This window comes from Diceros bicornis, chromosome 4 (assembly GCF_020826845.1).
Source record: "Diceros bicornis minor isolate mBicDic1 chromosome 4, mDicBic1.mat.cur, whole genome shotgun sequence".
Lineage (NCBI taxonomy): Eukaryota > Metazoa > Chordata > Mammalia > Perissodactyla > Rhinocerotidae > Diceros > Diceros bicornis.
Window position 1 is genome coordinate 85,747,152 of NC_080743.1, and position 24,431 is coordinate 85,771,582.

Consider the following 24,431-nt stretch of genomic DNA (forward strand, 5'->3'; position numbering starts at 1 on the left):
TGACAAGAGTCAGAAGAAACTAGATGGTATTGTTAGAAGGAGAAAACTTAGCTGCAGAAATTTTTTTTTTTTTTCTTTTGTGAGGAGATCAGCCCTGTGCTAACATCTGCCAATCCTCCTCTTTTTGCTGAGAAAGACTGGCCCCGGGCTAACATTCGTGCCCATCCTCCTCCACTTTATATGGGACGCCGCCAAAGCATGGCCTGCCAAGCAGTGTGTCGGCACGCGCCTGGGATCCGAACCGGCGAACCCCAGGCCACCGCAGCGGAGCACGCGCACTTAAGCCACCGCAGCGGAGCAAGCGCACTTAACTGCTTGTGCCACCGGGCCTGCCCCTTTAGCTGCAGAAATTTAATGTTGATTCATCCAGAGTTAAGCAGATGCTAACAACTAAGATTTATTCACGTCTTACTATGTGCCAGACATTGTTCTAACATCTTAAATGTGTTGTCTCATCTGCTCTGCATAAAAAGCCTATAAGATACACCCTATAGGTAAAATTCCTATTTCCATTTTATGTTTGAGGAATCTGAGGCACAGCAAGGTTAAGCAGCTCCCCCAGGCACACAGCTAGGAAGTGGTGGAGATGATACCAAGATATGAATCAAGAGGCCATGTTTTTAACCATGACACTCGAATGCTTCCAAGCAGGGACTAGTAAATCCTAAACTCTAGGGCAAAGCCTTCATCAAGGACGAGATGATGTCTAATATCTCTCAACTCTGAGATGCTAGAGTTTGACACTGCGATCGTCTAGTAAAAAAATAAAATATTGTCTAAGTGAGTCTCTGAAAACGATATCTAGGGTGAACTTTGGAGAAAGGAAGATACTAGATCCTAGCCTAAAATAGACACAAAATTGTTACAAAAGTGTGTATTGATTTCAGCAAAGCATGTGACAAGGAGATCTCACACAATATTCTTACAGACAAAACAGACATGTCAACTGGTTAAAGCAGTCCAGAAAATGCGAGAAAAGTTGAACAGGTGATGAGTACTGACCAATGTACTGATGATACACAGAAGGGGGGTCCCCGATTCTAACCATATTTTTATTAATTACTTGAACAAAGCATAAAGCGCATGCTTATCCAGGCTGCAGACAACGCAGAGCTCAGGGTAGAGAGCTCACTCATTAAACAGCAGAGTCTAGAGACAATGTGTATTGGAAATCATTTAAACTTTGGAGGCAGACCACTAGGGTTCAAGTTCACTAGTGGTGACCTTGGGCAAGTGACTTAATCTTCTTTGGCCTCAGTTTCCGCATATTTAAAATGTGGATAATAACATTTATCTCATTGGATTGTTGTTTTGTTTAAATGTAGGGACTCTGAAGTTTGGTGGATACTCAATGAACATTAATTCCCTGGCCCCACTCAAAAGCAAGGAGGTAAAAGGTAGTTGAAATAAACAGAGTTCCAAATTTAGCTTCAAAAATTAAATTGAATGAGAACAGAGTGAGGGAAAACTAACTGTGTCATCAATTCACATGAAAAGATCCAGGGTTTTTAGCTGACTACAACCTCAACTCAAGTCTAAAATAGAATCTCATTTCTTAAAAAAAATAAAATGAAAAATTTAATTTAAACAAATATGCTAAATCTCAATAAGCACTGTTCTATGTTCTGGTAATTAAAAAACTAATAGATAATGACCCCTCCCTTGAAGGGATTTTAAACCAATACGAAAGCTATATGGTAAGTGTTACAATAAAGTAATAAACCAGATGCCACATGGGAGCCTAGAAGAGAGAGTTGGACTTACTCTGTCGAGAGAAATCAAAGAAGGCTTCCTGGAGGAAATGACCTCTGAGAATAGTCAAAGCCAGGAAGTCACAGGGAGAGAGAGAAGACGTTCCAGGCAGAGGTAGCAGTATAGGCACATAGGCCTAAGAGAGGATGGTGCCTTCAGGCATTAGCAGTCGTTGGAACAGTTGGAGAGAAGGTAATTACGGTGGTGGAGGCAACCTGCAGCCATGGGTACAGTGGATCATGAGATGCCCTGCACAGCAAGCTAGGGGAACCTTGCCAGTTACAGAGCAAACAAATGACAGAACCCAGACAGGAGTGAGAATTTCTGACTCATTATCTATCCTCTCCACCTCTGTTGTCCTGTACTGGAGTCACTAGCCACGTGTGGCTATTTAAATTTTAATTAATTAAAATTAAATAAAATTTTAAAATTTAGTACTCAGTCACAATAGCCACACATCAAGTGCTCAAGAGCCACACGTGGCTAGTGGCTACCACATTGGACAACACAGACAAAAACATATCCTTCATCACAGAAGGTTCTAGCCAACAGCACTGTTCAGTGCCATAGGACTGTTAAGTGAACAAGAAGGAGATTGGGTCTGTATTACTTTACAGAACAGAAACGGGGAAAAACAAGCAGGTGGAAGCTATAAGGAGCAATATTTCAACTTTCTACACCTTAAGTTTTCTGATAACAGAAGAGCACTGTCACTGGAAGCTTGAAGCCATCTATCAGGGTGATGTAGAAAGAGTTCTGTATTGACTTAACGCCCTTTGGTTAGAATGTTTGTGTTTTATCATGGCGGTCTGGCTGATGCACTAGCACAAACATATCTCTGTAGCTTCTTTACATGGAGTTATTGTCATAATTGTACCTGAAGGATCTGATGTTGGGTTGGGAGTCACTATTTCTGATGGCCCAGCATCCCAACATCCCAGAATGTGGGAATTTTCTGACACAGTCAACATTTTTAAATGGTGATCCATGGACCCCCCTGAAATAGAATGCAAAATTATATGTATATTTTTCAGAAAAGAGGGGTCCATTACATCGATCAGATTTCAATAGGATTTGTGATCCCAATACAGAAAGCAAATAAACACTGTAGTGGAGGGACCTAACAGTCCCAGTACTCCAAAAAGAGTCATCTAGATTTTATCTAGACAGCCACTCAGGTCATTCCCAACTCTAAAGTTCCAGAGCTTTAGGCACCAAAGACCATCACCCTGCAATTGAACAGTTTCAAGTCAAAAGTCCCTTGACCTTGATCAAAGAGAAAGGAGATGGGAGTAAAAAAGAGCATGGAAACAGCCCAAAGCACAAAAGTTGGATAATCAGTCAAGTTGGGGAAAGTATCATCTGTCAATCTCTTGAGATGCCTATCAGAAGCTCTCTAGGAAATCTTCGTGGTTCATTTTCAACACTAGCCTACAGAAACAAGCACACCAGCAAGATGTAATACCAGCTTACCAGCTGGAGAACTTGCCCAGTAAATCCAAAGCCTGCTGAGCTATCAATCCATTAAAAAAATAATGACGTTGTTCCAACCACCACCAGATGACATGACAATTGCACCAGGATTCATCTCCAGGTCCTACAGTATTTCTAGAGCAGAAAGGACTGGTTTCTAGAACAAGGCAGCAATTCCTCTGTCATCTGGTGTAGCTGGAGAAGAACGCTTTGGTTAATTTAACCAAAAAAGTGATAAAGAGCTACTTTATATAATCAATATGGATTATAATTTGTGAAAGCTCTGACTACTATAAAGTGCACACACCATTGAAACCACGTCGAACATGATGTAATGGATGCCTCATTGGTGATACTTAGAAAGTGCTACGGCCTTCTGCAGTGTCTAGGGGCCATCAGTACAAATCTCAATTGTTATTATGCTATGGATCTCTGGGTGCCAATTAATACAGAGTTCTGTATAACAAAATGCCAGATAACAACAAACACGATGTACTTTTTTCACAGCCTGTGTTTGGTAATAGAGAAACTGGAGAGATCCTTAGCAAGACCATGAAGTAGGTAAAGCTTGTCTATGACAACCTCCAAACTCCCATGTAATGACCCTTCAATCCCTCCCAGCCACCCAGCGCCCTTACTACCTCCTAGCAACCTCCTCTCCCCCAGCTAGAGCCACAGCTGGTCCTACAGGTCCAGGTCAGTCCAACACCAGGCACATAATAGGCACTTCATGGATGCTTGTTGTGAATTAGTAGTAACCGATTAAGTAGATCATCCAACGACAGTTTACCGAATGCCCACCAAGTGCCAGCATTGTGTTAGGTGCTGGAATTAAATGGGGCATGTCCTATGCCAATTCTCAGAAGAGCCTGCTCTAGGTTATAAGGCCAGAAAGAATAAGACGACCTAACTCTAAGTTGATAATGTCATATATTAGCTTACAATGTCCCCGCCCCCAAGATCACCTACATTTTGATAGAGAAGTCTGAAAGACTCACTCCCTGAACGCAAAGAACAAGCTTTTGTGAGCAGCAGGGCTTTGGGCAAGTATACGGGAGAGAGATTTGGGATGGAGAATCTCCCGAGCAGTTTGTAAGACTGGCCTTCTCTAAAGGCATTGCCGGGCAGATAACAAAACTGTGTAGAAGAGTGGTTCCAAGGCCAGTAGCATCAGTGTCACCTGGGAACTTGTGACAAATGCAAATTCTCAGGGCCTACTTCAGACCTACTGAATCAGAAACTCTGGGAGTGGGGTCCAATAGTCTGTATTTTAACAAGCCCTTCAGGAGATTCTGAGACACACTGATGTTTGAGAACCAGTGTGTAGATGACCCAGGCAGAGTGCGTATGGATGACTTCAACACGAAGAAACTAAATGAGGAATTAGCCTTGATGCTGACAGAAATCACCAGCTGAAAAGAAAAGTCACCGACGGAACAGCAGCAAAATCGTTCCCAACAGCATACAGCTGGAAATTGCCAGGACGTTAGTGAGTGACTGTTGAAAATCCATTTCATGCTTTTTGACTCTGACCAGCCCCATGAGACAATGGCGTGGAAATCGAGAAAGAGGCACAGAAAGTTTGAAAAACTTCATACCTACAGCTAAGCTGAAGCCTGGGAAAGACTTGTGAGGACTAATTTCCTCCTGGCACTAGTTTACAGAGCCTCTTCCCGGGTCCACGAAGCCACAGAGCACCCTGCATCTCGGCCACGGAAATGACAGCAGAGTCTGATCACCATGAGCCTCGTTCCTGACCATGGACCAGAGCATTTCTTCCTTTCCCCTTGAACGTTACTCACTGTTTAGCCACATCCTTTTCATCTCTCCCCTAAAGGGGAGAGACATCCTCCCCACACACGCACCCCTTTCCCACCCCCTACTCCTACTTTAACAACACAAGCCTCCAGAAAGCTAAGGCACACATCTGAAACAGGCTTCCCAAATTCTCCAGAGAAGGGGGGAACAGATGTAGCAGGACCAAATGCAGCAAAAAAAAATAGCCTCAAATTTATGCAGAGTTGCAACAGTGATTCAAATCACCCACCCACAGCCAAAAAGACACTCGGTCCAGGGGCCAGGCAGGGCCTCTCCTGAAGCTCACCACATGGCTGGAGCTCAGGAGCCTGTAGCTGGAGCCTGGCCTGAGTCACATTACCAAGCCCTGCCTACTTGCCTTTGGGATGAACTACTGCTTTAAAGATGGGTCTACTGCAGGCTTTCATTTTCTTTTTAATATTCAAGAGGGCTAAGAGTGGAACTGTGTATCCTACAAACTTGGAACTCAAAACACAATAAGAAAAGCAGCTCCTGAGTAGTACCCACTGCTCTGCCAGGGGCGGGGTGGGGGAGCTACTTGGTAAGCGACAGCTTTGAAAGTCATTCACTGCTGTTCTCCTTAATCTGACCCATTTCCCCCTCCTAAGGACACAACTTCAAGCTATAGCTTGCTTTCCAGAGATGGGGACGTGGGGACTCATCAGGGTTTACAGCCAAAGACTGGCCAAAGATGCAGAGAACGGAAAATTAAGTAAGCATACTCGGGGTACTGAGTGAGCAAAAATATACCATCGACATCTCCCCGAAGTAGGCTTAAGACATAAGAGACCACGAGGTTGGAGGAGCCTAAAAACTTTGTGCTGTACTTTCTGTCCTTAATTAAGAGTGACGCTGGAAACACAACCAGTGAACCCACACATGAGTCCTCTCTGTGTAGGTTTAGAACGCTGGGGAGAGAAGCATTGACACAGGTCTCTGGCACTTTTATCCCTCTTTGAAAAGGACTGCTTCAGAAGTCACATGGCAGTGGTGGGAGAAGTGGTGTGCGTGCAGCGGGGGGGGGGGGGGGGAGTTATACACTAATTCGGTGGCTGCTCATCCCCTCCCCAATTCCTATGTGAATTCATACCGGAATTGGAAAAGAAAAGATTACAGAAGCCTGCTTTTTAGCTCAGTGGCTCGGCCTTTATCAGCATGAAGACCCAGGATGACAAGCAGACTCAGAGCGACAAGTACTTGGGGACATAAATATCTTTTTGTTACCCACGTCCTCTCAGGAGAGGAGGGGAGTCGCTGCATATTTATGGGGCACCCAAATGTAGCAGGCCTGGGTAGGAGCCAGTCATTATAAAATCAGCAAGAAAAAGCACGCAAAAAGAGATTTATTTTCCCCAACTACCTTTTCCTTGTGTCCTAGTGCCACTGCAAAAAACAGCGGACTTAGAGGAAAAAGTTGATCTGTGAAGCTGGCCTTTCTCATATCCAAGAGGAAAACAAATAGCCTTCCTTTTCTGAAAATCCTAGGAAAATCCCACACATGTAATGCATTATTCACAAAGGCTGACCCTAAAAATGAGGGAGGGAGAAATATAGAGAGATGAAAAGGCGCGGACTGAACAGAAAGAGAAAGCGAAGAAAAGGGCCTGGTATCGCTCTCCTTGAATAAAAGGGTATTAATTACAGGCACGTTTAGGTTCCCTCTTTCATGTCTTTGCGGTCAGTGATAAACAAAATAAGATCAGCAGACTTGCCTCTGACGGGCTGGATCGCAAGGCCGGGCTTTGACAAGCTGCAGCTTCCCAGGCAGCCTTGCAAATGACATGAAGGAGGCTGCTGATCTGCTGATGGAACACAAGAGTCAAGGGTTTGCAAGAGTTCTGATAGCTTAAGAAATCTTGACTCAGTTTTATTTTAACTACGAATATGAAGATGGAAAGAAACCAGATGTTTCTATAAAGAGGGGAAAATGCAGCAGAGTTTGAAGGGGAAAAAAAAAGCACCTACGTTTTCTACAGCTAAAAAGAGATAAGCAATTTTGGATCGAGCTAATAATTCCAGAGTCTGGATCTTTCAGAAGAAGATAAAAAGGAGGCCTCTTCTCGTTATCTTCCTTTGCCTCCTTTAACTCATAGTGTACATGGCATCTATTGCAGGGAAAGCAAGTGGGGTAATAATGACATGCAAAGCAACAGAGAAAACTATCACATCCAAGATATTTTTGTCCCCATCCTCAAGTCCTTTCATTTCTGTCAAACTCCTTCACTCCAACTCACTTTCCAGGCTGCATCCCAATTACAACGCGTCCCCACAACAAGTCACAGCCTGTTTTCCACAGGAAACATGACCCACACCTCATTTCAAGGGCAAAGCCAGCAGGCAATTTGGAGATTGTCCTGGGAGCCTCAGAAAACGAAGACCTTTATCCTGCAGCCTCAGTGTCGGTTACAGTCGCTATCTGTTCCACTGTCTGCATCTGTGCCCAGGTACACATGAGACTGAAGCCTTTCTGCATTATCTGATCATAGGATATAATTACAGACTCCGTCCTTGTTAGCTGCCACCCTCTGCCCTAATCCAGGCGCTCTGACTCATGATCCATTAGAGTTACATCAAACCTGGAATTCTTGCCAGGATTACAGTCTACTATCCTGCAAGGTGCTGTATATTTATAGGCAACCAAAGCAGGAGAAAAGTATACGCCAAAATGGGAGATTTGGGAACTAAAGCTTTCAGTAATCCTCACCAAAATCCTCCAAAATAACTGGACAATTTACAATGGGAAATTCACCATAATAAAGCACATAACCTCTGACCCAAAGCCAGAGTCCTCTGGGGCTACAACGAAATTCTCTGCAATAAGAAATCATGGACAAATATCCACAGGTTCATTATAATGAGCTTCATCATCTCAGTGGCTACGAACACATTTGATCTTCCTACTTTAAACCCTGTTCATTTCCACGTGAAACATGCTCCCCTGCTGAGATGACCCATACCATCAGTGGGGAAAAAATCTCCCACTGCCCATCAACAGCACAGAGTCTCCAAGACAGACATACCATTTCTTCCCTTCATCCTCCAACCTAGAAAAGTGCAAACAAGTGTGGGGCATCTCACAAACCATGAGGGAGATCTTGTATGTCCACAGGGCCTGGGCCTGGGCACAGAGGGGTTAGAGCGGGTAAGCATATGGCACAGTAACCACGGGATGACAAAGAAGCCAATTCCCTGAGAAATAGAGAACTCTTTTATTAGATGAACAAGAAAGAAAAGGAGGAATCATATAAAACGTAATATCACATTTTAAATCAGATTAGCATTTTCAAAAGGTTATGGTATCCACTGCAGGAGAGAGTGCCATAAGAAAATAAAATTATCCTCCTATGCAGATGTAGCTTCCAAGAAAAATGAAACACATTCAGAGTGGGCTGTTGACTTGCCACCATCTTTCATGCCAAATCTGGGTTATCTTAGGCATTTCTTCCCATAAGAACTAGATCTTCTCTATTAATAACTGGATAAGGTTACCCCCAAGTCCACCCAAGCCAGAGGGTCCTACGAGTATAAATTAAATTAATTCCTTTTATTTAACTGATCTTTTCAGGCCAATCTGATTAAAGACCAGTAATATGCAGCATTGAGACCACTAACAGAGCACACAGAAGTGCACGTTTTCCTCCTAGCCCTACAGTGACTCTCTGCAGCCAATAAACGATAGATCTCAAGAGGCATAGTGCACAAATAATCAAAATCCTCAAGCATGTCGCATGTTCATATGTCAATTCAAAGCAGGTCTTGACATGTTTTCTGAACAGCCTTCCTTTTTTCCAAAAATCTGGCCCTTAAAAGAGCAGAGAAGTACTTCACAAACTTTAATGTGCATACTAATCACCTGGGGATCTTATTAAAATGCAGATCTGATTCAGTAAGTCTGAAGTGAGGCTCAGGATTCTGAATTTTTAACAAGCCCCCAGGTGATGCAGATGTTGCTCCTAGCTCTCTTTGAGAGGCAAAAATTTAAAAGACTTAGTTCACCTAGAACTAAGCCCCCCCCCCACCCAGATATTCTGAAATTTCTGAAGGACTCCATTAACAATAAATAACAGGTAGTGTTTACTGGGTAATTAGGCAATGTTGTATGAACTTGACATATATTAACTCATTTAATTCTCCCAGGAACTCATTATCATCATCCTCACTTTACAGATAAGGAAACTGAGTCACAGAATACTGAAGTAACTTTTCAAGGTCACAGACCTGGTGAAGGAACTGGGATTTGAAACTGGACTGGTAACCTCTACTCACACTGACTCCCAGTAAGAAACAGCAAGATATTTCAGGAAGCTGGATGTTTAGAAAGGGAGGGAAGTGACTAGAAACTTAGATGCAGTATTGGAGAAAACGCAGAACCCACAGAAGCGCAATGTTTCCAAATGGTCATCACCAGGGAAATACATTAATCAATTACGTTGTACAGCCAGGAGGAAAAAGCAAACCTGGTGTATTTTAAATTTTCCAACTGGGCTCCTCTACACACCTTAGCAGATGTTCTTTGAACACTGTTACAGCAGCCTACACACTGTAGAACCACTGCAAAACTTGCAACTATGGGGACAGGAGAGACCATTGGGACGGGGCTCACGGCCAAGGCACTGAGCACATGCTGAAATCACCTTCCTAGTCTTTCCTTTGACTCTTTGGTCCATCCTGGCCAAAGACAAGGAAAGGGCGGAATAAAACCCACAGTCGCACCTTGCGCTCGCAGCGCCTGGTGGAAAGGCGGTGTCTTTGCAGCAGAAGAGAAAACGTGAATATGGGCGACCGCGTGGTGTAGGTAAGGTGCATTTCCAGCCCCTGAGCCTGGGCCAAACCGGAAGTACCCAAGGTGCTGAAATCAGGTGATCGTGCAGCCCTGGGGGCCTGGAGAGTTTCGATGGCGCTGTCCGAGGTGCCAACGATGTCTGCTGGCACACTTTGCCACCCGCGGGCGGCTGGGGGGCTTTAGCCACCGCAAGGAAACCGGACGGCGCCTGAGTAAACACGCCCCTAAGAGAGGGGCACAGTAGAGCAGCACCGGGAGGGTGGGAAATGTTAGAGAATTGTGGAAAGCGGGCGGGGTGGGGGGCCCTGCTGGGGAAATCAGCAGAGACCTGACTAGAGGAGTGTTTGCAGCCGCAGCACGCAACACAATGAGATCTGTCTGCTTTGTGCAGCGCATCGGCAGGCGGGACTGCAGAGACTGGACCCTTCCCCCTCCCCAATACCCCCACCCTAGATACGTTTAACTCAGGCACAGTATGGCCCCGGATCACTCTGTGGGGGTGGGAGGGGGAGGGGAGCGCAAGGAGGAGGAGAGAGGAAGCCCAGCCAGAGGTGGTTGTGGGAGGATGCCAGCAGCAGCAGGAAGAATATCTGCTTAGAGATGCTCCTTCGTTTCTAATGAGGGGTGCTGCCTAGAAGCACCATGCGCCAGCCAATCGCGGTGCTGCTGAGGCAGGGAACTAGGGAGGAAGGAGGAGAAGGCCAGAGGCTGGGATAGGGGTAGCAGGGAGATGCCCAGGCCCTGGGGGAAGTGAGCGGAGTGCCTCACTGATACTAGAGACCCACCGGGGCCCCAGCTGTCTCACTGCTGCACACCTGGAGAGTGAGGGTGTAGGTGGGAAGGAGGGAGGATAGGGAAGAAGAGGAGGGGCCTCCTCTGCAGGTGCATCCTTCCCAAGAAATCTCTCTCGACGAGCACCAAAGTCCCATGTCTCCAAGCCTACCTCCATATTTAACACCACCTCCTGGCTTACTTCCTACCAATCCCCCTCACCACCCCACCAACCCCCAAATCCCAAAGACCTTGCCACACGCCCAAAATCTTAGTGAAGAACAAGGCAGTGAGATGCCTAATCAACAGCCTGCATTTGGTGCATTTGATTAAACCTGCAAAGAAGCTCCTTCTACGCCCAGTTCACCCTGACACCACCACCATCAGAGACACCCCCACCAGCTCTTTGTGGAGAGCAGTTCTTTTGGAACTAGGGAGAGACAGCTTGCTTGCACACCTCTGGGCTCAGCTGATGCAGCCCTCAGCTGATGAATTGAGGCCCAGAAGATGCACAGATCAGATGGATCCAGCAGATCAGATGGATCAAGAATTAAGAGGCAGGAGTATCCAACCCAGGACCAAGGAAAGGATGGGCCCTGCTGAACTGCTCTTCCCTGGCTGAGAAGAGAACTCCAGTTCTGAGCTGCCTGGGCTGTGTCATTAGAGATTGCCTCCCCTGGCACACTCATTCACTCCACTTTCACATAGTCCCCAGAGTTAGCTGGGTCCCCAGCCAAACCTGTTTGATTTATCATTTGTCTATTTGTCCACAGGGTTTTGGCCCAGACTTTTGAAGCTTCTGAACTGATAAATCCCCTCATGGAGCTTCGACTTACATATAGGGAGATGGTGCAGGTGTCTCCCTAGCTGGTGGGGCTGGGGGCAGAGAGGGTGGCTTCAGAGAGGAAAAAGGGAGATGGAGTATGAAAGAAAGCCTGAGATTAGGGGCAACCCATTCTATGTGAAGGGCCTGGGGGGGTCCTGGGAATGAGACAAAGCCCAGCCAAGGAAGGGGCAGACACCGCAACACCATGCACCCAGGGACGCTAGAGATTTCCACATAGGAAAAATCAAAAACCAAAGTCTTACCTTGAAAAACACTAGTGCTCACACTGGTCTCTAAGGCACCAAGCTTGCCCCTTAGATGTCCCGAAGTAAAGAGTGCACTTCAGCAACGGGGCTAAATTGGCACCAGGAAGGGGATGGGGGATAAATTCCATGCTAGGTTTCCCCCCTCACCCGAAGAAATGCAAAAGGAGAGAGGGGAGTTATGGTGGGCAAGAAAGGATATGGCCAATCGATGAGCTTCTTGGCGTATTTCCTGACAATGTTATCTTCTCCGAAGATGAACAGGGATCTGTTGACGGTGAAACAGTTCTGCCGGACGGGAATGGGGTTGTACAAAGCCATAGTCCGCGCCCTCTGCGCTTTCGATTGCTTGTAGGCGGCCGCCGGCCCCGAGGCAGGGACGGGGGTTCCTTGCCGGTTCCTGCTCTGGTCCGAGTCTCCATCGCCCGACCCCGGCCTGCCGACCACCGCCTCCCCGAAGCGAGCCATCCTGAAGTTTAAACAGACAAGACACACAAAGGTGATCGCGGCCGAACACCGCACACAGCAACAAGCAGAAAGACACACGGAGACTCAGAGCAGCATCCAGACGGGCACGGGGACCACCGCCTCCGGGGAGCCCCGCGAGCTCTTCGGAGAGGCGGCAGCAGCAACCCCGCCGCTCTGAACTGTTGAATCTAAATACAACCTCTGCGAAGCTCCATTCCTCAAGGAGGAAAAAAAGGGGGGGAAGGGCTTGGGGGTGCTCAGTTTCTGGAGGCAATTTTTTTTTTTTTTTTCAAAATGCCAGTGTGTGGTGGCGTTCAGGGACTGGAGAGGAGAGGGGTGGAGCAGGCTGCTCTTCAAACATAGCTCCTCTTCTGGCAGACGCACCACCTAGTTCTGGGAGAGAGGCAGACACCGGCCGGCTAGGTAACAGTTTCGTGATTTATTGGTGGGGGGAGGGGAAAAATGAAAACAAAAGAACTTTTTGTAAAAAAAAAAAAAAAGAAAAGAAAAGGCAACGATGGGGTTATGGTGCCATGCTTTATAACGCCAGCCCCTGCAAGTCCATTTAAGAAATTCCACAGCCAAGACTTGGGTCTTTAAATCTGCCAGTACAGACGCATCCAAAGGTTGAGAGAGAGAGAGAGGGAGGAGGGGAGCGCGGTATTGAGGTTCCTGCGTAAACCGCAACGCCCAAAATATCGAAATAAGAAGTCGATCCAACCGGAGAGGAACAAATGACTTCAAAGCTCCTGCGCTTGGGAAAGAAGTTGAGCAGCATCCAGCGAGCAGCCAAGCCCAAGTGCCAGCATCCGCCCGGAGCGCTCGCCGCCGCTGCCTCCCCGGATCAGCATGCAACAGCGATCCGCGGCTGCGCCAAGGAGAGGGCGGGAGCGGGCGGGCGGCGGGCGAGCACTTGGGCGAGGGAGGAACAGGTTGCAGCCGAGCCTAGCGGTGGCCTGACATTGAGTTGGCCAAGGACCGAACTTCCTCACTAACGACTCGGTCTTTCTTTTCCACCCTGACAGCCCCCCTCGGTGGAGCAGAGATATCTGGAAGGCGAGGAGGGGGAGAGCGCGCGGAGCGCAGAGGCGCAGCGAGGCGCGCACTGGAGCGCCAAGAGAAGCGGGGGCGGGGCCGGCGAGGACGCGAGGGGCGGGGATGGAGCCGGAAAGACCCTGGCCAACCGCGGCTGGAGGTTCCTGGGATGCTGGTTTGGTTTACTGTTTTATTGAGCCAGAGGGTAGTAGGCCACCTCTGCAAAGGTCCAAGGAAGAGTCGCCTTTCCCCAAGTAATTCCGAGAGGAAAGAGGCGGGAGCAGCTGGCGGAGCGGCGGAGTCTCCGCAAGAGAGCCGAGACCCGGCGGGGGCGCACACGCACGCGCGCACGCACTCGCGCCTTCCGTCCACGCCGAGAGGCGCCCGCCACTGCTGTGTCCCGCGAGGTGCCTGGCGCGGGGCCGTGCCCGGCGCGGGGCCAGGCCCGCGGTCGCCCTCACGGGGAGTCGAAGCCTTTGCGCGCTGCGGGCTACGCGCTGCGCACCGGGGCCCCCTCGCCACCTCTCCCCACCTTACAGTCTCGAACGCTGCCCAGTGATTTCCGCGGAGAAGGCTGCAGCCTCTCCCTGTCTCCCCACTTAGCAGCCTGGAGGTCCCGTGAGGGACGCTAGGACCTCTGGGGACTCAGCACTCTGGTGTTGGTGCTAGCTCCCACCGGGAGCTTCCGCCCTCGCCTTCCAAACGGGGCAATGTGGGGCGGGCTTTGGGGTTCAGCTCTAGCAGAGCCCTGTGCGTCCATCCCTGGAAGGGTGGTCCAGATATTGTGGCCCTAGATGGTGAGTTCTGGGCTAAAACCACCCTTCTCAAAATTTTAACCATCGGGGATCCTCCCCCTCCCATCTTTTGCCCTCAAGTCAGCTCCACTGACTTCCTCAAGGCCACCCCATTAATGAAGGAAAAAACAGAGTTAGTATCTGAGCTGCAGAAGTGGGAAAGGTGGACTCCAGGCCCCAGAGAAGGAGTCCCTAGGTTTAGCGACCAAACACTTCCCCACAGGCGACTCTGGTTTAACCTGAGGTCAGGTACCAGTTGCCCCTTCCATGTCCACACTAGCTGGAGCACACCTTCCTCTGCTTTTCCCTGCCTTGGCCTCAACACATAGTCCTGTCCAAACCTTCCCCACCTGAGCAATGGAAGAGCAGGGCGGGAGAAAGGGGCTGAGGAAGAAAACAGAGATTGACCAAAGCCCAGAGGCTGGAAGTCATGGGTGAGTGTGGCTTCCTGAGCGTGAAAGGCAGTAGCTCTGTCTGTGAGATTAACTGGTGAGAAGAGAGATGACATCTGAGTGAGAGGCTTGTGTGTTCCTACGCGGATGTGTCTGTGTGGGCAAGGCCATGTGAGCACTGGCAGGGGTCTATTGTGTGAAAATGTATGCAAGTATATGTGTATGTGTGAAGGAAATTCTCTGGGTACTGGAGATCCACAGGAATGGTCTCATCGTGTCCACCCCCAGGAGGCACTGCTGCCCTTGGGGACAGCGTGCTGACCTTTTGATTCAGGGGAGCTGGTTTCAGGCCAAATTACTATTCAGGGTGAGTCAGCTCTAATTAGTATTTTGATCTCACCTCCCTGCCACACTCTGTCCTTCTACCTACCTTAACTGGAGGGTCTTTTTCTGTCTGAATACCTAGGCAGAAAGGAGAGGAAGGGAAGGTGGTGCTCTGAACCGTGCTGTCCCATCAGCCTGTTAGTCATTTAGAATCAGTCACAAATGGCTGTCTCACTAACCCTATAAACTACATAGGATTAGAAAGGGCTCTCAGAAATGATCAAATCCACATTTTCAGGCAGGACCATACTCCATAGCACAAAATTCATTCAAATCATTCATTTGACAAATATTTTTGAGCACTAGGCACCCTAGTGCCTCCCCTCTGTCAGGGAGGTATCAAATGGGAATATTTGGAGGGTGCAGCCCAAGGGGACAGAAACAAACATGACGGCATAAATGGTTTGGGGAATGGACTTGGCCTAAGGGCAGTAATGCTGGGAGGAAGGCACACGCTCATATTCCACCCCCCACCTGGCTGTCACAGCTCTTGAGACTGTTGAGATCTCTGAACCTCTTTCATGCTCTCCAATGCCCCCATTCTCTCGGCCCCCAGAGGGCTACAGTTTTAATGGTTGAATCATATCTTATGGGTATTTAATAGTTTTCAGTTTATATAAACCTCACTCCAAACCTCAGAGGTCAGCCTGGCACCACATGTATTATGACCCTGATTTGGTGGACAAATCAGTAGAGTTTCAGAAACATTAAGTAGTTTGCCCACAACTGATAAGAGGGAGATTCTGGACTTCTAAAAGATCTTCCGACTTCCACTTCATGGCTCTTTCTAAGATCCAGGCTAGTCTCTTCAGGGCAGTAATAGTGTAATTCCAAATTGTTCATTGTCAAGAGAAAAAACTATACGATCACGCCAAACCTATGGAAATGCTGTGCTTACCATCCTCAAATTGAATGTGAGCACTGGGCAAATGCTCCTGGGACCCTGCTGGGAAGGTGCCTAACTGGGAACACGTCTACTGCCCTCAACACCCAGGGGGATCCTGAGAAAACCCCAAGATCAGGTCAATACCATAATGCTCTTCGTAAGGGAATTTGGTGGGCATTCTCCTTGTGGTGTCCCTAGTTCCACTGTCCTATGAAAGACCCACAAATGGAAATGTACAAAATCAGCAATTCGTCGTAACTCTGATTGGAAGCCGGTTTCCAAAAATCCGTTTCCAGCCCAGGAGGGACAGTAACGGTATTTTCCTGTTGTCAGAGCACCATCTACTGGTCACTTGTGAGCACATCGCTGTGAGCACAGGTCCCTGGCAGCCCAGCACCCCAGGCACCACACCTCAGCGCCTAGACATTCCTAAAGAGGTGACCTCTTGTCACCAGCCTTCTACTTCCTGATGGGACTTTGTTGAGGTCGAAGCCCCAGATTTCACCACAATGCAGCCGGCCCATCTCACAGTACTTGGAAAGGGCAGCCCCACACACTGGCCACAAGGTCAACACACACACACAAGTTAAGATGGTGGAGCCAAAGGCTCTACGTGTTTTTGCAAGTAGTGACCTGCAAAGTAGAAACCCAAAAGGATTTGAGGAAGCAAGTGAAAAACTTTCCTAGATTATTAATCCTATGCATTCACCCTGTGGCCCCTCTACTTTAGTGTACCATCCGAAGTACAAGCAGGAAAGGAGGCGACTGGTACGAGGTCCCTCCAGCTTCCTCTGGAAAAGGAAGGAAATCAGGTGGCCACGCTCCCCTGGACCTGGCAGGCCATGCGAGTTTGTACTAAGAAGGATATACGTGAGTGGTAAAGTTGGAGAAGCACTTTGCCCACTTCTCCCATTCACAAAGCTCTTCCCAGATCCATCAGGCCCTGGGCCATCTTCATATGAGATTTTAGCCCATCACTGAGGAGTCTGCAAATCTAGCCTCATCCAAAAGGCATGTGCCCCTCCCACCATCCCGGCTTCCTCATCTCCCCCTACTATGCCTGTTACACTCAGATAGTTTAGGCATAAGCTATCGGAGACCTTTTTGTTCTATTTTTCCCCTGTTGAGCTTTTCTAAGAAATAGACTCTTATGCAAAGCATTGCTCTAAGGAACATAAATGCAGAGAGGGTTGGGAGTGAGTTCTCAAGAAAAAAGTTGGCAGGAGACCGTGTGCACATTCATAGGAGAGCAGTGGAGCGTTATGGCAATGCAGACATCTTGGGAGGCTGGTGGCTTCCACAATACCTTACAGCCCTGACTTGGGTGAAAACATAACTTCACATCTTTATATAATGTCCGTCCCTAGAACCAGCATGTCTCAAACCTATGCCTGAGAAACCTCCCAGCTCCAACACTCTATCAGCCAAGTATGATGTGCAAATTTTGCTAAAAAATGTTTTTTAAAACCATTCATTTATGACAACTCAATATTTCCTAGGTGCCAACCCTGGGAATCGTATCTCACTGCATCTTCACTGCAGGACTGTGAGGCACATTCTGTTATCTGAGGCCTGGAGGGTCAGGGGCTTGTCCAAGTGCACAGAGCTAGGAAATAGCAGAGCTGGATAATAAGATCAGGATTCTTTCCAATGTGTGGCCACTATTAACATGCTGCAAGTCAAAATAATGTTTTCCTCGCTGAAGAGTCTGGTCATAGGCATATCTTGGACCTTGGAGAGGTAAGGCGTGACCTCTCCCAGAGAGTCTCCCAGAGGGTGAAATTTCTAAGAATGCATACCACCTGTCCCATAGGGCTGTTGGGAAGATTAAGTTAGTTGATAGGTGTCAAGCTCTTAGAGCAGTCCCTGGCACACAATAAGCACTACATAAGTGCTTGTTAAATAATACATTTCAGCTATGGTAGCTGTGACCACAGCAACACCCAGCAAACACCACATATCTGGCAGCTTTCCGTTTCTGAAAGCAGACTTCAGAAGTGCGGCCCAGGGATGGCTTTGGTGTGTATGGGGTGGACGGAGGAGCCGAGAAGTGTAAGTGCCTGAGACTTGATCAGAAAGACAAATGGGGGACAAGAGAAAAGAAAGAAAAATATTAGAGACCAGAATCTGAGGAGCCCAAGGCCTTGGTACCTGGGAGAGACATGTATTTGTTTACTTATTCATTAATTCATAAGGCTATTTAATGAATACTCATTAAACCCTGTTAAGGTGCCAGGCATTGTTCCGGGATTCTGAGGCTCAAGGACAGCACAGCTTCTGAGAGCTTACAGTTTAAGAGAGGAGAAGGGAAAAACATACCCATAAAGGGCTCAATACAGGCAGAATGTAGTGTGCACCATAAGAGAGCACTGGGGGAGAGCCAAGAAGGGAGGCAGCCAGGAAAAGGGAGGAATCAGTGAGATCCCTTTGAAAGAGAAGGCGCTGGAGGTATGGAGAAGCAGTGTGGACCAGCAGCACGGAACGTGAGTGCCTGGGCCGTGGAGGGGAGGCAAGATGCAGGGGCTGGATTAACCAGTTAGCATTTTTATTTTCTTTCAGTGTATCTAGGATCACGAAGATTCTAGTATTACCACTTCAATCCTTTCTTTTGCAGCCTGGAGAAAAGTCAAATATGTTTAACCTAATAGACATTAACCCTTATTGGGAAAGCCACAGGATCCCTGGGAAAGTCACAGGATCCCTACCCCATCACTGCACCTCGGCTCCCATCCTCAGGGTCCAGCCTTGCTTCCAGGCCAAGGCAAAGTGCAGCAGGACTACCCCTCAGAGCGCAGAGCGCAGAGCTCCAACTCCTGCTGATGGGCGTGAGCGGCCCCTAAGGGTGCCAACAACTGACGGAAGCACGCCCATCCATCCGCCTCCTTGGCCTCTTGACTCAGAAAACAAAATACAGCCCACACACCGCAAAGCTGGCTCAGCCTGGGGGGCTCAGGCTGATTCATTCATTCAGCAAGCATAAAATGAGCCCCTCACGAGTCAAGCGTGGTGTCGGGTGCTAGAGCAAAGGAGGCAGTGCCTAGGATGAGAGGGTGCCCGGGCTGTATCCTGAGCTTGCTGGTCTTGATCCAATCCCCACACTTCCCTCGGGAAGACAGTGTCCCAACAGCAGGACAAGCAGCTCATGGCTGAAACAGAGCCTAGAGAAACTCTGAAGGCCCAGGGAAGAGAACTCGATGCCACCGCACCCACCAGTCTCGCCTCTTACAGGACTCTTGGGGTTGGAATCGTCAGCAGATGAAGCCGCCACCTGTCCATCACCACACCCTTTCTCTCCCACTCTCTCCTCCACTGAGCAGCTGGTTACACCCACCCGGTATAAAATAATCAGAGTGAATAAGGCATTCCCATATGATATGGACTTAAGGCCAGTTTTGAAACGTGCACCTGGGCAGGCCATTCGCTGGCTCTGCTCCTTCTACTCCCCAGAAATTGCAGTCAGACCCCCACTGACCTCCTCGTGTTCCTGGCTTTCCCCTCCTTTTCCTTGACCACTCTGCAGCATTTGGCACCACTGCCCTCCCCTCCTTCTCGAGTTCCCCGCTCCTCGCGTCCCAATCTCCACACCTCCCAGTTTCTCACTGTCTGTTTCCTTCTCTTATTCCTCTCCCTTTGTTGTGGGAGCACGCATGGGTCTGTCCTCAACCCCTTGATCTTCCTGTCCCTCTGACTTCTCTCCCTTTGGGGTCATACCCTTACCCACAGTTCCAACTCTCCCCTCTCCTTCCACATCTGGTCCTCTAACCCTCACCTTTGACCTCATTTCCGGATCCACATGCCGAATTAGGTAATGGGTATCTCCATATGGACTGTCCTTTATCATCTCAAACTCAATGTGTTTAAAAGTGAATTTATTTTAATTCCTCCATTTGCTTGCTTGTTCCCACTCCTAAAATTCCAGTTGCTACCCATATGACATCATTCTCCCTGTCAATCACTTAACTTCAGTGGTTCCTTGCTGCCTCAAAAAATGACCAAACTCCTTCACCTGACAATTCAAGACAATCTGAATTCAACCCACCTTTCTAACACCATCTCTCCACATACCATAGTATTAACATAGTTAGAACATGTTGTGCCCACTCCTACCTCAAAACTCCTGCTCACAGCACCTACTTCAGACTGACCCAAGAACATCCTTCCTCTTTTCTGCTTCTCTGTCTCCCAGGTATCCTTCAAGGTGTGGTTCAATTCAATTCTGCCTCCTCCATGAAGCCTTCCATAAACTCTCCAACTCTATGATCTCTACCTCCTATAAACTCACAGACCTTCAATATCATTCATATAGTGAATGTTTGTTTACTCACTGTCATTGTTGTCATGGATATAACTTCACTAGTACATTCCTATTTAATTTTTCAATTATGTCTGCCTTGTGTCATCAACTATCATGTAAGCTTCTCAAGAGCAGAGGACATAGCTTCCCCTTCATTTTATTATGTAGAGTGCCTGCATTATGTTATCCTCATAGCAGGCTTTCGCTAAATACATCATCAACAAGTGAATGAATGAGTCTCCTGCAACTCTTGTTGGTGAAAAAGAGTTTCAGCATCAACCAGGTAGCTAGTCCCTGTCTGAGGGGCTGCCTTTCCCCTAACGCATTCTGGCTCTGAGTCAGAGTCTCGGCTCTGTTGTCAGGTGTTTCCAGCTGTTTTTTCTGAGTTGAGTGTTCATCCTCCCCTTTATATCAAGAAAGGATGCTTGGGGCCAGCCCAGTGGCATAGTGGTTAAGTTCGGGCGCTCCACTTCAGCGGCCCGGGGTTCGCAGGTTCGGATCCCAGGCGCACAAGGATGCACCGCTTGTCAAGCCATGCTGTGGCGGCGTCCCATATAAAGTAGAGGAAGATGGGCACAGATGTTAGCCCAGGGCCAATCTTACTCACAACAAAAATAAATAAATAAAATTTAAAAAATTAAAAATGTGGTTGAATTAAGATTTGAGGAATCAGTTATTAAAAACAGAGATTCAGATCCCCACATAAAGAATACTTGTCAGATCTCTTTCCACAGAAAATGAAACATAGAATAAAATTCTGTTTCAAAAAAAAATCAACTATAGTCTTAATTGGTTCTATCCCTTGACTCTACAAAAATGGCAAATGTTATCATCATACCTCTTTCCTTTGTGAAGAATTACATGTTAAGGAGACACACACACACTCTTGCCGATATGCAGACACACACTAGATCCTGATCTGGTCTCAAGTCCTGCCATCCAAGTGTGCAAACACACACAAGTAGTCTTCCCCTGCTGTCGGGATCTTTCAGACAGGCTTAATACAGCACATTCGATGTGAAGAGTTGCAAGCTCTTCTGAAGATTTCTAAATATTCCTAAGGTGCCATTTGAAAATGGGAAAAGTGGAAGTGTAATTCTCAATCAAAAGAGAGAATTTCTGAAATACTCCTCTCTGAGACCCATAACAAGCCAATGCCTTGGACACACACAAAGACACCCTCACAATACAGCCCTTTCCCTTCAAGACTGGTTTTTGTTGTTTTTTTCACATAATCACTCCATCGCTCAGTCACATTCTTTAAAACAATTCTGCCAGATATAAAGTGGTCAAGTCTAGTATAATAACTCAAAGCTTCCTATTATGCTATCTTCCCTTTATTAAAATAATCACTCTTCTCCAATAAGTCATAATTTCATATTGCACATTCCAGGACTATAAAAAACAAAAAGAAAAATGGACATTCATCAAACAAGGAAAGAATAATTACAAAGAAAAGTATAGGCAATTGGGTTAATAGTAATATAAATAAATAAGTAATAGATACTTATTATGTGCAAGGCACTGTGCTAAGCCCTTTACTTTCCTTATTTCTCAGAACAGTCCTGTGTGGTAGGTACTATTATAATCTGCATCTTACAGATAAGAAAAACAAAACTGAAAGAGACTAAATGATTCCCTTCAGGTCAGATAGGTGGTGAATGACATGACACAGCAGAAAGTCAGCCCCAGGTCGATTTAACTCCAAAACCCACTGTCTTCACCACCACACTAGAGGGCCTCTCACTGACATGATTAGTAGATTTGGGCTAGTCACCTTGTTTCATGATGATCCTACAATTCCAAGAGGCAAGAAAATGTCCAGACACTATAGCAAGTACTGAAGGGCCTCAGGATAAGTGAGTCATTAGAGTGTGAGACAAACAGGAGACTTGCACCTTATTCCCCCATGTGCAAAAATGGCAACAGTAATGCCCGCTATCTGAATCTCAGGAGACTGTTGGTAGACCATCTGTGACAAGAGATTCTCAAGTGTACTGTACTCCAGTACAGGCTGCTGTTATTAGCCTGACCTGTAGCCTGACCTGTGCTGCAGTTCCGCACTGCACCGTCCCAGAGCAGCATGAGCCACTGAGTCCTACTTCAAAAACTGTTTGAACTCTTCAAAACTTCCCAAAATCCAAAGGGTATATTATTGTGCACAATTCACTTCTGATGAACATGGTTTTGCACACCATTTACTTGTTTTTCAATGAATGGCCCAATCTACCCAAAATGCCCCAACCCCTGAGCTCCCTGGTGGGTCAGTATCAGGCAGCGACCTGGAAAAGCTACCGGCCAAACTCTGGAGGGGAAGAAAGGGAGGGAAGGGAGAGGAGATGGTGCTTAGCAGCAGAAAAGGAGGGTCTGCCACACTGCAGACCCAAATATTATCCAGTGCTCTGTGTTCAGCAAATCCAAGGGTAGCCCCATTCCTACCATTCAGGAATATCGATCCTGACCATTAAGTATGGCTTTTTTCTTTTTATGAAGACTTCTGCTGCCAACACGTGCCACTAGAGGATTCGGCAAATTTAAATCTTCCTGCCTCTCACCTAGTTGTTTTCCTGCCTGTACTCCAGCAGGTAAGACACCCACAGATTCTCAGTGCTCCGGGCTGTAGAATTCACAGGAGTCTATAATGTTCAGGTTATTTTTAAACTTTCAGGCCACTTTCCCTCCCCACGAACAGCAGGCCTGCCATTTAGAACAGTGTTTAACCCACACTCCACCTGCTTTGAAACTTTAGCTTTTTGTGTTAAAAGAAAAGAAGCAATCCTTCAAGCTTGGCGTGTGCACACACACATCTAAAAACTGAAGACAGTCACCAGCTCACCGGGGTGAAAGACCCAGCTCCCAAAATGATGTTGAGATTGTTGAGATGGTGTGTGTGCAAACGCTTTGTAAACTTAGAATGCCACACCACTGTGGGTGGTATTGTTGTTGTATTTGCTGGGACAGATACCAGGCGTTACAGGTGATGTCAAAAGATGGGTTCCTGGTTCCACAAGGGAATTATACCAGAACAATCAAAGCATTCAAGGCCTTATTTGCCTAGGAAGCCAGACAAGAGCTGGCTAAGGGGTGTTAGGTTATAATTGTCTTCCAATTAATTACTTGTCTTTTAAAAGTAATTGGTGGACAGGGAAAGAAATTCTGAAAACAGTTCAACAAAAAGAGAGTGAAGGAGAAAAATGAAAGAAAAGGTTTCAAAGCAGTAACAATAGCTAATTTTGTGGAAGGTCTAACCAAGCACTGTGTATGTGTCACCTCTTTTCATCTGCACAGGAATCCTATGAGGTACGTGTGTTTAGCTTCAACTATTTTTCAAATGAGGCAACTGAGATCAGAGATACTAAGTTCCTAACCTGAGATCACACAGCTAGTAAGTGCAGAGCTAGACCTGGAAGCAGCACACGCCTGATGCCAGAGGCTGCGTCTTACCACTACACCTTACTCAAGAGACAAGCTGAGGCAGCAAGTGTGCCTGAACCCTGAGGCCGGACACGAATGGCTGCAAGGGCCCACAGTGAAAGAGCTCAGAGTCACTCCAGAGTCAATAGGGGTCGAGCAGTGACCCCTCCACGGGTCAAAGAGCCGCCTCCATGGCTAAAAGCAAAAAGATAAAAAGTCCCTTTACCTGGAAACTGTAGGCTTTGCATGAGCTACAAATCCCCAGGCAGCCACTCAACCATCCAGGATGGCACAGACAAAATCAATCAGACAGTCCCCAAATGTCTTCCCTTTGGTGGTATACCTCTCAGGGCAAAGAAGCAAAAGCTTCTATAGTCCTGTAGTTGCCACAGTGCTCCAAGAACCTATTATAAAATAAACCAAGCAGCTTTCTCTTGCAGCAAACCTTTTAACCAAAACTTCTAACACACAGCGGGGCTGACTCACCGGAGAGCCTCCTCCCCTCCCTCTCCCTCCTCACCCTCTGGCTGAGGCACCAGGAAGTGATAAAATGATCAGGTGGCTCCACACTTATACAGCTAAATACATCCAAGGGATTTTTAAAACCGGAGTCTTTCCCTGGAGGCTGTTAGAGTGTGTACACATTCTGCTGCATCCGGGACTCAGCAGGCATTGGCTTCCCCACCTCCCTGCTTCCCCCTCAGGAGCACTTCCAATCTACCGTTCTCCTCCTACCTCCCTAACTGCCCCTTCATCTTCTCCTTCCCCTTTTCTTCTTCCACCTGCTAAATGTGTGCGTTCCTCGGAGCCTCCTTCCTAACTTCATCTCTGTGTATACACTCCTCTCTTGGTGATCTCATCCATCCGGACGGCTTTAACTAAAGCTAATATCTGGAAGACTCCCAAACCTTTTATCTTTGGCCCTGTTCTTTTTAAAGTCTGGTACCACGTTGACAAGTGCTCAAATGGGCTCCTCCGCCTGGATAACCCGAAAGCACCGTGAATCAATCTACTGGTTTAAAAACACACTCATCATCTTTCCCTCCAAAACTGCTCCTTCCTGTCTCTACTTCTGTTT

The 24,431-nt window shown here is 47.3% G+C and overlaps 1 protein-coding gene across 6 annotated transcripts in view; it reads right to left on the minus strand.

Annotated features, from left to right (window-relative positions):
* Positions 1-24,431, minus strand: part of CACNA1E (calcium voltage-gated channel subunit alpha1 E) — a 391,046-nt gene that overhangs the window by 291,716 nt on the left and 74,899 nt on the right. For all 6 annotated transcript variants that reach the window (XM_058539921.1, XM_058539922.1, XM_058539923.1 and 3 more), the window contains exon 3: positions 11,889-12,155. In XM_058539921.1, coding sequence (XP_058395904.1) covers positions 11,889-12,155 — 267 coding nt within the window. The remainder of the gene's footprint in view (positions 1-11,888; positions 12,156-24,431) is intronic.